The sequence below is a fragment of the Aulonocara sp. 'chitande type north' Nkhata Bay genome, linkage group LG5, assembly GCF_057382095.1.
Source record: "Aulonocara sp. 'chitande type north' Nkhata Bay isolate Kocher_YH1m ecotype deep benthic linkage group LG5, A_spYH_male_GT1.1, whole genome shotgun sequence".
In the NCBI taxonomy this organism is placed as follows: Eukaryota; Metazoa; Chordata; class Actinopteri; order Cichliformes; family Cichlidae; genus Aulonocara; species Aulonocara sp. 'chitande type north' Nkhata Bay.
The window spans coordinates 28,874,649-28,886,739 of NC_141348.1; the positions used below are offsets into that span (position 1 = coordinate 28,874,649).

The following is a 12,091-nucleotide window of genomic DNA, read 5'->3' on the forward strand; positions in this document are numbered from 1 at the left end:
AGGTTTTTTTAAGATTATGGAAAATACTTTTTAAAAGCAAGATATGGAAACTCTTACTTTCTATACTTGGCATGTGTTTGAAAAAAATGACTTAAAAACTCACACACGTCTTTACAAATACTAGTTTCATTTTATTTGCAATTTAAAATTCCATACAAGATAAAAGTAAATAATTCAATCTGCCTGAACATTGTGGATAATGTACATGACTCAAATAAAGCCATTAAAAGTCCCGATAGATGACATACTGATGAAACGTCTGACATTTTTTTATTTATTTTTTTAAAAACTGATTATAAAATAAAATATGGATGTTTGAACACATGATCACACACTACGAAGAACTTACACAAAATAAAAGACTTCCTGAATGGGAGCTACAAACAGAGTTGTAATCTAGACATGGCAAAGCGCTGAAAAAAGTGGATACATACAGTACAAGATACCTTCGGTAAATAACATACTGAATCAATCAATCCCATTTATGATCGTACTTCGGCGAACCCACTCGTTATTTTATAGTGATGATAACATTGACATGTTGGGTTTCCCTTGTCAATGGAAATTGTAAACTTGATCAAAAATGATCAACCCTCCTTAACTGCAAAAGTTCTTCCAACATTGGGTTGTTGCATTAGGTTTTATTCAAAAAAGGAAAAAAAATCATTAAAATATCCACATTTGTGCTGAACAATCTCAAGCTCACCAAACAAAAGTTACTGTGGTATGAGTAGCAGGTAATGCTACTCCACTCTGAGATTGTTTTGTTTTATTGACGATTAACAAATTAGACAAGAGTAGTTGTATGATATGTCAAAGAGGGGGAATTACAATAATGTTTAATGGTTCAGTAATCAATAACGGGCATTTAATAATATATCAATGCTGAACGATGAAATGAGAAGAAAATCATTCTATGTTACCAAATCTCTAAAAACCAATGAAGTGGGTGAGGACCCAAAACATCTGCATGCAAACACACCTCACATTTCTTTTTAGCCAGAAAAGTATCAGCAGTTGTCCTGTTTCTTCTCGGATAGTCTGTACGACAAACCAAGAGACAGCATTTCCCTGTTTCTTTTACGTGGTCCCTGCTAAAAATGGGGACTGAGACATCTGGATTGGTAACAAGTTTCCAAATAAGACAGATGCTAATTTGGGAGGCCAGGGACTCGCATGATTGGTTTTGAGTCTAGGTGGGCACAGTGATACTGCGGGCTAGAAGTGCCAGCAGAGCTAGCTCCACAACCCCATGGGCTTGTTCCAGTGCCTCTGCAGCCTCCCTGGCAGAAAAGCCTGCTGCCTGGATTCTCTGGATGTGCTCGGCTGGAAACTGTTCTATAAAGGGATGTAGAGGAGGGAGAGGAGAGGCTGGAGATGAAGGCTGGGGAGTCTGAGCCAGAGGAGGAACTGATGAGGACAAGTTGCTTGAAACTTCCTCCGGTGAGCCCGCTGCCATTGACATAGGGCTGAGGAAAGTGTGCTCAGTTTGGAGGCCTAGGTTGTCTGGGGTATTGGTGCCAGAGGCTTGTCCATCTGCGACCCCTCTCCCATGCTGCCCCTCAGGAGGCTCCCTGAACTCCAGATCCTCAGGGGGATCAAGTGGAACCTCTGGCTCAGACTGAGAAAAGCTGATGTTACTCGCCTCATCTTGCCCACATCTGTCTGCCCTCCTCTCCTCATAGCTATGTGGACACTCTAGTGGTCCTTGTCCAATCACAGCCTCTACTGTATCACCGCCCAGATGTTCATTCTGGCCAGAGTGGTGGGGCGCAAGACACTTAGATGGTTCCCCATCAGACACAGCAGCAGCATAGTTGGCTTTGGCATCGCTTGGTTCTGCACCGGGTGTAATGGCAGTAGAGGGGGTAAGCTGGGTATTTTCGGGGATTGAGGTGCACGGTTCGGGGGACATGTTGTCTGTGTCCTGCCTGAATGGATTTGAAGGAGAGCAGGAGGTGCTGCGATTTTGTGACTGAGCACAGTTGTTGGATACCAGCAGCTCATGAAGCTCCCTAAGGGCAGATGCCAACGAGGGGATGCTTTCAGAGCTGGAGCAGTGCTCTCCATCAGGCTGATCCCTCTCAGAGCACACCACACTGTCAGAAGCAGTGGGAGACTCCATTTCAATTGAGTCAGGTTCCCTGGGAGCACCTGGACCGACTTCCGTTGTAACAGCAGTATCACACTCTGTCACCTCCTGCTCCATGGGCTGAATGGGGGAAAGTTCCTCTGCATGGGGAAGCATGGAGCTGTTCTCCACCTCATCTGATTCAGCATCCCCCTTTATGGCTCCAGGCTGTAGTTCTCCCCCTGGATCCTGGGATACGTAGTTCATGTCTGCAGGAGGGGTACACGAACGCACAACATCTGTTGAGGGACTGCTTAGAGGGGGCACCACGGAGTTGCTATGGAGAGGCAAAGGGTCAGGGTGGATATGGTGAGGTATAGAAGCTCCATCCTCTGCTGGGGATGAAGGCTGAGGAAGCTCCTGGAAGCCAGGTTGATCCTGGCACTGCCCTGGTGCTAAGGACTGCTGCATGGCGGCAGGGGCAGACTGAGAGCGATCCAGGGTTGGGTTCTGGGGTTGATCAGAGGAGAGGCTTTGGGAAGGGGAGGTGGCTGACGACGTTTGGCCTAAGGTTTTGGGTAATGAAAATGGTTGGGGCTGCGGTGAGGTAGCTTGTCCATCTGCAGTGTCTATCACAAGAGAAAATATGCCTAGGAATTAAACTGTGAACTCCAGTGTGGGACAGTAACTATGTCAATTTAATAGCTTTAGATCCAAACACAAATACATATTCTCTTGCCCAAATTCTTCAATGCATTCTATACTAACATACTTTATTCATTAATATTAATTATAATGAATTTCCTATTCTAATTCAATCAAATATAAATAATCACAATAAAATGCATCAGTAAATAACAACAAAGGTACAACACTGATTACCTGACCCAGCAGCAAAATAACAGCAAAATAAAAGAAACAAATAGCAATGGACTTAGCACTGGCAATGGACTTGTGAATTTTGCAGTACCTGGTTGGTAGGGCCCTCTCCAGCTGTCTCCAAATGCATCAGTGCTGTCCTGCTCAGGGGTTAGGGCACACACCACACACATCATGCAAAGGGACGGAGAAAGTTAGCAGTCACACACAGGGCATGCACCAAACTATCGGCCTTTTCACACACACAGATGTGAAAAGTGTCATCCAAAAATAAATAAATAAATTAAAAAATTCTCGGGTCTAGGTCCTGACAAAGAGGTTGCAGTGTACATCCCCATCACTAAACGTCAGGGGAGCTCAATTCAAAGGGTTGTTCAGCAGTTAAAACTGTGGGCTGATTAAACTGTCTCTCCTGACTCGAGTCCATTAACAACCTCCAGTCATTGCTGGGCATCACTGGAAACAACAACAAAGACTTAATGGGGCTCTTGCACAAATAATAATGTGAGTATTAAAGGGAAACTGAAGAGTCCTGTATGGGTGGAAAAGCACCACTTTCCACTGACAGTGTATCTGTGTTGGTAACTTTTATAAAGTAGGAGTGAGCGATGTCAAAAAATGACATAATTCCAATAAATTAAACTCTTATATTTCAATATTTTCTTTAAAAAACCTGTTTATACATTAGAAAAGTTGCCAGACAAGAAATGTTGTCATGTAATAATCCACTAACTTAAAACACTCACAACACCCTAAAGGAGAAACTTCACTATAGTGATGCCAAAGTATTTATTTGGTGCTGGAATAGCTAATGATGAACAGTTTAACCCTTTATCACACAACTATCAGACATGTCGCCTGGACTACTGTGAAATCATAAAACAATTCTCATCTTTCAGGAACCATTTAAATTTTCTCTCTAGCTCAACACAGTTAAGGAGTTACCGTATTGTAATGTCTTCATCTAGATAGAGCCGATTTTTCTCTCTGTGTTCAGACAGACCTACCTTGTGAATGCTTTGTGCTACTGTGATACACCAAATCAATCTTTAAAGCTCATATTCTCTTCTTTCCAAAACCCTTTGAATTTTATGTCTAACTCAAACAGTAAGAGAATTATGGTAATTTAAAAGAATGCTTGTAAAACGAGTCTGTGGCTAGACCGACGGCAAAAATAAAACGTTTGAAGCATTAAAGTGGTTGAAAAACTCACACTGTCCACAAAGTGAGACGGCAGGGGACCGACAAGCTGCCATTCACCATAACTGATGTTTCCCATGCTAACATTTTGTCATAGTGAAGTTAAGTAACTGCACAAATACAATGGGAGCGATTGCTTTTATTATTAGTTTTGTCAACACTGCAGACATTTTAAGCATTTTTCTTATATATATATATATAAAATAGATTTTATTTCACAATTAGAGGACACTTTTTAAAACTTTTAGTTAGATACAGATGTTGTCGGAGATTTTAAACAATAACGAGACGATAAGGCAACATTTAATCCTGTTTATGAATCTATTATTTCCTGGTCTGCCATAGATTCTGGTTCATATAAATCCCCACCCACGTTTCTGTTGGCACAACATGTTTTTTTCCATTTGTCTGCGTAGGAGGTTTCAAGTTCTGCTCTCACACTCTTCAGATCCATCTGCACTCGAGTCTACATCATAATCAGACAAATTTTAGTTGTCCTATATGAACTCACTATAATGAAACAGTTTTGAGGAAGCACTTTCAGGGACATGATTCGCTAAAACCTAATCTGAAGAGGTACTTTTAGATCACAATACACCTGGTATGGACAGTAAGGATGGTGAACTTTATAAATGGTAAATATATGTATATATAGTTTAAATCATTTTGTTTCATTCATCAGTTTGTTTTGTTTTAAGCCTAAAAAGCTTATTTCTGTTTTAAATGTGCTCTCATTTGCCTGACTGTTGTCTTATACTAAGGTACATTTAACTTGCTGAGGTGATGACATGAAGTGATCATGTGACTGCATAAATGGAGTTGAGAGTAAGAAGCTTTAAGTGGCACATGCAAATGTAGTTCCAACTGAGCTGGAAAAAAGCTCAATGAGAAACAGCCTGAAGTGCACACATAAACGGCTTCTTACCGCTTTCCTGTATGGACCTCTGAAGCGCCTCTGCCAGTTCTCTGTCAGCCAGCTCCTCTGGGCGGGCATCTTCACGCCCCTCTGTGCCGTAGGCTAGTCGGGCACACTCTGGCAGCTCCGCCTCAGACAGAAAGCGAGTTTCTGTGCCTGTAGTGCCGATGAGGAGGACGCTCTTCTTCAAGTCGATCGAACACTGCAAGAAAAACAGAAATGTATAATCCTAAGCTTTTCTAAAGTTTCCAGTGTTAATGTTGTTGACTGATCATTTTTGTCAGCGATATTTCTTTTCTGACAAAAATAAGAAGATAACTAAATAAAAACCGGGGCATGAGAGCAAAAACTCCCATGCGCCCCGTTTCTCATGAAAACACCACTGCTCAGATAAAAGGAGCTCACACCTGGTGTCTCTTCAACATATCCAGGCCAAGCAGCATATCCATAGGCTGGTCTTCCAAAATGGAGAAAGAACAAGGAAGGAAGTCTCCCTCTATCTGGACCTGAGCTGGATTATGAGGAACAAAAAAAGGAAAAAAAAAAGAAAAAAAAAAAAAGAATACACTGAAAATGTGATGCAGAGACTTAAATTTGGATTTACTAGAAGGCATAGCAAGATAGTTAGGCAAACATTTGTGACTGTTCTGCATAAAAAGTAAAACTGTTCATAGTAGAAACACTCTTGACACAAACCCAAATGAACTCTGCCAATGATCTTCTGGGTGCCCACTCCTTTGGCGATCCCAGCCCAGCGTCTGTCCACCAGTCGCATAATGTTGCAGCGCTCTGCGCATGCTTGGCTCATGATGGTCATCTGGGCTCCTAAAAGTGAAGGAAAAAAAATCAGTGAAAACTAAAACCAAAATGTGTTTAAAGATACCTCATATGTAAACCACAACTACACACCTGTATTTGTCAGCCCATATTGCATGGGTACAATCCTATTTTCCACACCTATAAAGACCTGAAAAGCTGCTATAACAGTCCTGTCTCCACCCGACAAGACTGCTACCCAGACTGGGTACACTTCTTTAATGATTGTGAGAAACAAACAGAATCCCACACACTCTGATAAGTATTAGGCTGGTATTTTGTTTGTTTTCATACAGTCCTGCCTCGAGCCTCCGCCTTTAAGTGGCACATCTCCCTCTGATGCCACAGACAGCAAGGTGTTTGGGGTATTAAAAAGCCTCACCCTCAGAGTATGGAGCAAGATTGACGACACTTTAAAACCAATAGGATATCATTAAGCTTGTTAAAGAATTTATATTTTCTAACTGATGCCTGAAAAACCACCCCACAAAATAATGTGATTTATTCCTTTCAAAGAGAGCAAATGTAAATCATTTGGCATTTTTTTTCACATTGGAGAAAAATAAAAACAAAAATCTTTTAATTTTTTTTTTAATGTAATTTTATTGTGCAGCCCCACTACTGTTCGTATCAGGATTTAATGTTCATTACCTGAGTCAACAAAAGCTTTCACAGGGTGGCCATTGACTTTGCAGTTAATGTACAGCATAACCACCTGTCCAAAGCTTTCTGGGGCCTCCTCCATTGCTATGGTCATGTTTTCTTCCACATTGTGTTGCCTAAAATCAATTCAACAGTAAGTGTAAAAGAAAAATCACAAACAATTCATAAATAATAAACCAAAACACGCAAGTGGCAGATGAAAGTGAAGCTGTGCCTCATAGGATGAGGATTATTATGTGTTGTGAATGTCTCTAAGTGATTAACGTCTTTTCCTACCTGATGTCCTCTTCAATCTTTGCTTGGGCTTCCAAATCAAAAGGATCAGCGGTCAAAAGTCTGATTCTCTCCTGCTCCCTCTTGGCTCGATCCTGCTGTTGCTCCTGCAGCACTTTGGTGAAACGCTCTAAGGAAACACAATTATGCTAACATGGCCGACTCATTGTAAATTAAAAGACGACAAGCACACCCATTACTCTGTTTTAGTTCACCTAAGTCTCCGCTCAGCAGGGCCTCAGCGAGCGGCGGGTTTCTCTCCTTGAGGAGCGATAGCTCGTGTGGATTCGATAAAAGCATCTGCTGAAGTAAGGCGGGGTCGTCCAGCCCCTGAGGAGAGGACCCACGAAAGGCCATTGGCGTGGAAGGCTGTGCGGCACGCTGCGGTGGAGCCTGTTGCTGTGGTCGTACGGCACCACGTTGATTGGCTGAAGAAGAGGTGCCTGGGACTGTGATGGAACGAAAGTCAATACGGGGCAGACCTAAATAACAGAAAGCGTAGAAGTTTAGCGTACTGCATAACGACATTATTATTATGTCACGTCTCTCGTAACTCATCCAACAACAATAAGATTCAGATTAAACATTTCCCTGATTAAAATACATACATAAACAACATGTTTATTAGTTTTCATGTGTATTACCTGGGAAGGCGGGCTGAGCCGCTGGTGGCCTTCTGTCAGCTTGCCGGAGAACCACCACGTCTCCATCCTTTACACCATATGTCCCCAAGGCACGAGTGAGGTCTTTTAGGGGCTGTTCAACATATGTGATCTGTACAAAAATAAAAAACACTAAATAAGAAGAAATCAACATGCATAAGATTCACAAGTTTTTGCTCACATTTTATTTGACGCAGAAATGGGTGGACACTGGTCATACTTGAATAATGTGTAAAGATTTCTATTGATTCTTATCTGTTTCAATAGTTTATTTTTCTTTTCTTTTTGTTTGTTTGTTTTTTTTCCTAGTGCATGCCCATGCTACAGTATTGTTTGGCCTGTCCGTTCTGTTGATAAATTGATATACTCAATTAATTAAATAGCGGTGGCAGATGTTGTTTATAGTGTCAATATGGATCATTTGATCCCACTGTTACGTGGTTTCTTGGTGCGTATAATTACATTTTTGTGGATCTAAATTAGACTCTAGTGTTATGAAAATATAACATAAAAACTGGTAATTTTAGCACGTTGCTAGCTGGTTGCCACATGACGGCACCATAAAGCATGCGTAATTCAAATTTTGTAGATATAAATGAATGTTGTTGTTGTGAAATAAAATTGATAACAACACTTTTAAAAGGTGCATAAATGATTAACTTTTAGTTTATTTTAGCCCGTTGCTAGGCAACTTTATGATTTAAAAAAAAATGTCATAGATAAGAAACCTAAGATGGTCTAAGATGTACTTGTGTTCAAGCATTGGTTACTCAACTTATGATGGTCTAGGAGGAGTTTGCAGACAAACATACACTCACACTCACACACACACACACACACACACACACTTTTCTGTGTGATTTTAAGAAGGTCTGATTTTTTCTTTTCTTTTTGCTGCTTATCTTTTATCATTTATATAGTTCTAGTATAGTACTTCTTTCTACTTGACTGACAATGAGTTATCTTAGTACTGTTAACTGAATCTCAATTCATCAAATTAAAGCCATATTTCCCACGTGACCATCATAGGTTTGCATGACAAACTTTCAGGGGAAATACACACTTCTTAACAGGGATTACAAAAAATTTCTAGTACAATGTTTTTGACAAAATGGGGAAAAAAGTTTCAATGGATGAAGTTAGGAATTTTCTTCTATCATGGTAGTATGGCTCTATGAGTATAGCTCAAAACAAATGATGTATGTTTGAAGTCCCTAAAATATTTTGGAGAATGTCAAAACCACAATTTTGCAGGTACTGATATTTTATTTCCAACTCCTCATATAGAAATCACAAACCCTCCAAATCAGATAAATAGTCACAGATACTATTAGTATTACTACTTTCACTTTTATTTAGCCTGGAAATTCCACTGAAATCTAATCTCTTTTAGAATGGAAACCAGACCAAGACAGGGGTTGATTAAATTTTCAATACCAACCACTAAAGCTTAAATGTGAAAAACACATTTTCACCCAACTTCAGTGTGATATTCCCCAGACACCACAACATGTTTCTCTTATTTTCTCTTTGTATCCGATGAGCTAACACGGAATGACCCTCTACTCCTCATCCTCACTTTCTGTTTCCAGTTTACCCACAAACACTGTGCAGACCAAAGTGTGTAAACGAAATGCTATATTTTGAAGCCAGCAGAAGAAACTGATTCAGGGCTAAAACAAACACTTATTTTCATTACTATAAATATTATTTCTTAAATGTTATATTATTTTTCACTTTGCATTTAATTGTTTGATCTACAGTCAAGTTTAGAGTCTATTTATTTTTCTTCCAATCTAACATAAACTACAGGTGCGTGTATTAAATGTGTTTAAAACTTTCTAAATCTGCCAGAATTAAAGGCTCTGGCGAGTAGTTTTACTTTTCGCTTTATTACTGTATACCACTGCTGCACTAACTTTATTATCCCCTTTATAGCGTGCTGAAACCCAAAGCTCGTCACGCAGTAAAACATTTGGTAGGTTATCACTTGTTTGGGGTTCTTCCTTCAGCCCAGATAACGTTAGCCTTATATCTCGAGCTACCAGGCGTACAAAACTCACTAACTCTGAATTAAACTTCTCCAACCATTAATTACCCGGACAACTATTAGCTTCCTTAGTTTGCCAGTGTGCTCACTTTTTCTTAGGTTAAGGCTACACACACTTTAGACGTGGGATACATAATTCTGGAAACGTGTCTGTTGTGGATAACAACGCAGGTTTCGTAACACTTCGTCCATCAAAACAGCAAAAGTCCGATTCATCCTAGCAACCCAGCTAGCTAGCTTAGCTGCTAGCTACGTTAGCTCCGTTGCTACATGTAGCATGGGTCTTGCCTGGATTTCCCCTGCTGGGATTCCTGATTCCAGCTCACAAAGTGCTACGAAGTCTCTCAGTTCCAGCTCCGGGGACACATCGAGGGCGAAGGTGGTTTCTTGGCGATCCCTCGGCGCGCAGAAAACGGTCACCAGCATCGCTTTTTTGGGGCAGGATCTGTGGACAAGTCCGCTGCAATAGAATGCGTTTAGTGTGGTGTAGTTTTTCCACAGGGAACCCCAGTTAGTTTGTGGATTTCCCCCCTCTTAATTAAGCCGACTTTCTGTAGAAATTGCGTCAAAAGCGAAAGTAGTTACATGAAAAGAGAGTGACTGCTTTGCACTTACTGGTAAGAAGCCTGATGTCACAGTTTCTCTTTTAACAAGAGCCAAACAAGTATTGCATCTCATTCAACCCGTTTTCTGGCATGTCGCAATACAGAATTTGCGGTCGTGCGTACTTCTTCTTCTTCTTCTTCTGTCGTTTTAACGGCAGCTTGCATCCGCGGTCGTGAGTAGTCTCTGTATTTTTTTTAATGAACTTTATTGGACAATCAATGAGTATACAACACACAGACAGATAAAGTATACAGAAGAACAGAACATGAACACACAAAACCAGGGGTAAAAATGAATACACGCAAAAATTCACACACACACACACACACACACACACACACACACACACACACACACACACACACACACACACATATATATATATATTGTTTTGAGAGCCTTTTTGTTGGTGGTGTCTGATACTGATTGTATGTACAATTCTACATCCTTAAGAAAATGACCGAAATATGCTGTTTTACTAGTAAACTTGAGTCCCTGTATTACACTGTCTTACAGTGTAATGCAGACACTAAGTGTCCACGGCACTTTTATTTTAACTGTGTTGTTTATTTATTGTAAACTGCACTATTTTTTATTTTTAACAAATAAATAACACTTTAAATAACACAATATTTTACCCTGTGATGATGATGATAATAATAATAATAATTGTTATATTATTATTATTATTATTATTATTATTATTATAACAGTTTCCCATCTGACCTTCTTATTATCTTATTTTTTCTTATAATCTTCTTACTATTATTGTTGTCTTTAAGTTTGTGAGTATACGTATTGGAGCAGCAGCAGTCAAAAAGGCATATCAGAGACTCTAATTCCTGAGTTATGAGAAGAGCTGCTGCCATGTTTTTCCAGCAGCTTCATCAAAAGTGTGTGGTACGCCAGCAACTCAGACGCGAACAGGAAAGCCCTTTGGAGGATCATAAACTCTGCCCAGAAAACAAACAAACTAAAAAAACGTGCCTCTTTGGAAGAGCCTTTCAGCTCTCGCTGCCTCAGCAGAGCAGCCAGGATCATCTAGGACACTTCCCACCCACTAAGATGCTGTCATCAGGTCCACCTCATCATTAACAAAGAAAACAGCTTCAATGTTCCACATGTACAAATACACCCAAGTGCAGTTACTCAGCTGCTCTATTGTAATGTAGTGTATTATATTGTGTTTCTGTTACATTTTTTTAAATCAGTAATCTGATCTAATCTCAAGAATGAAAGTGTTTCTTTATTCATTTCATTCATTCACTTCTAAAGCTAGTATCTAAAGCTTCATCAGCAGTTCTGAAGTTTCACTGTTTTGAAAATAAAATGCAATATTATATATGTTAAATTTCTCATTCTTATAAGCTTACCTGTCTCTGACAATAAGACAGAAATAAAAGTGAATACTTATGACTAGAATTTGTCCTAAATTTGTTTACACAAACAATGTGCTTAAGGATATTTTAGGTCTACTATATGCAGGACACGACTTGTCCTTTATTTCTCTCTATTTTATTTTAAACCATCTGAATGTGCACAGGTCCTGTAGACATTTAAAAATGCTTTGTATACTTATCTTTCTCGACCAAAAAAGTATTTAGTATCAACTGGGGGGAAAAAATATGCCAATAAACAGTAAAAAATGTGTACGTGCACATGTAGAATATTATGTGGTTCTCATGGTTGATTTCTTATGTGAACCATATTTAATGGTTGTTTGAGGGTTACATGCAAAGTTGTAAAGAATTTAAGGTTAGTAAAACAAGAAGGAAATAGTTTCAAAACAGGTTAAACCAAAAGATACTAAAGAGAATTCATTTCTGGTACTGCATAAACTGTGAAAGGGAAAAATGCATTTAATTTATTTTAAATATGAATATGAATTAATAATGAGTAATAACCACTGAGTTTCAACACAGTTACTATAGAAGTACTGACAGGAGAAGCAGTGA

At 39.6% G+C, this 12,091-nt stretch overlaps 1 protein-coding gene across 2 annotated transcripts; it reads right to left on the reverse strand.

Moving 5' to 3' along the window:
- Positions 1 to 93: 93 nt before the first annotated feature.
- ddi2 (DNA-damage inducible protein 2) lies at positions 94 to 10,289 on the reverse strand. 2 transcript variants are annotated; one of them, XM_086292804.1, is made up of 10 exons: positions 10,146 to 10,289; positions 9,819 to 9,990; positions 7,463 to 7,592; positions 7,034 to 7,300; positions 6,822 to 6,948; positions 6,534 to 6,661; positions 5,763 to 5,891; positions 5,474 to 5,577; positions 5,076 to 5,268; positions 94 to 2,340 (listed from the first exon to the last, which is right to left on the reverse strand). In XM_086292804.1, exons 2-10 carry the CDS (start codon positions 9,954 to 9,956, stop codon positions 1,193 to 1,195), a joined length of 2,364 nt encoding a protein of 787 aa, XP_086148930.1. In that variant the 5' UTR covers positions 9,957 to 9,990; positions 10,146 to 10,289; the 3' UTR covers positions 94 to 1,192. The 2 variants fall into 2 exon arrangements, with proteins under 2 accessions (XP_086148930.1, XP_086148929.1); XM_086292803.1 differs by having other exon boundaries at positions 94 to 2,700.
- Between the last annotated feature and the right edge of the window lie 1,802 nt (positions 10,290 to 12,091).

Excerpts from the sequence above, each read along its gene's own strand:
- ddi2 (XM_086292803.1), bottom strand. The coding sequence starts at position 9,956 with ATGCTGGTGACCGTTTTCTGCGCGCCGAGGGATCGCCAAGAAACCACC. Across the intron at positions 6,949-7,033 it reads CCTGCTGAGCGGAGACTTAG|AGCGTTTCACCAAAGTGCTG; the intron begins GTGAACTAAAAC and ends GTGTTTCCTTAG. Across the intron at positions 6,662-6,821 it reads AAGATTGAAGAGGACATCAG|GCAACACAATGTGGAAGAAA; the intron begins GTAGGAAAAGAC and ends AATTGATTTTAG.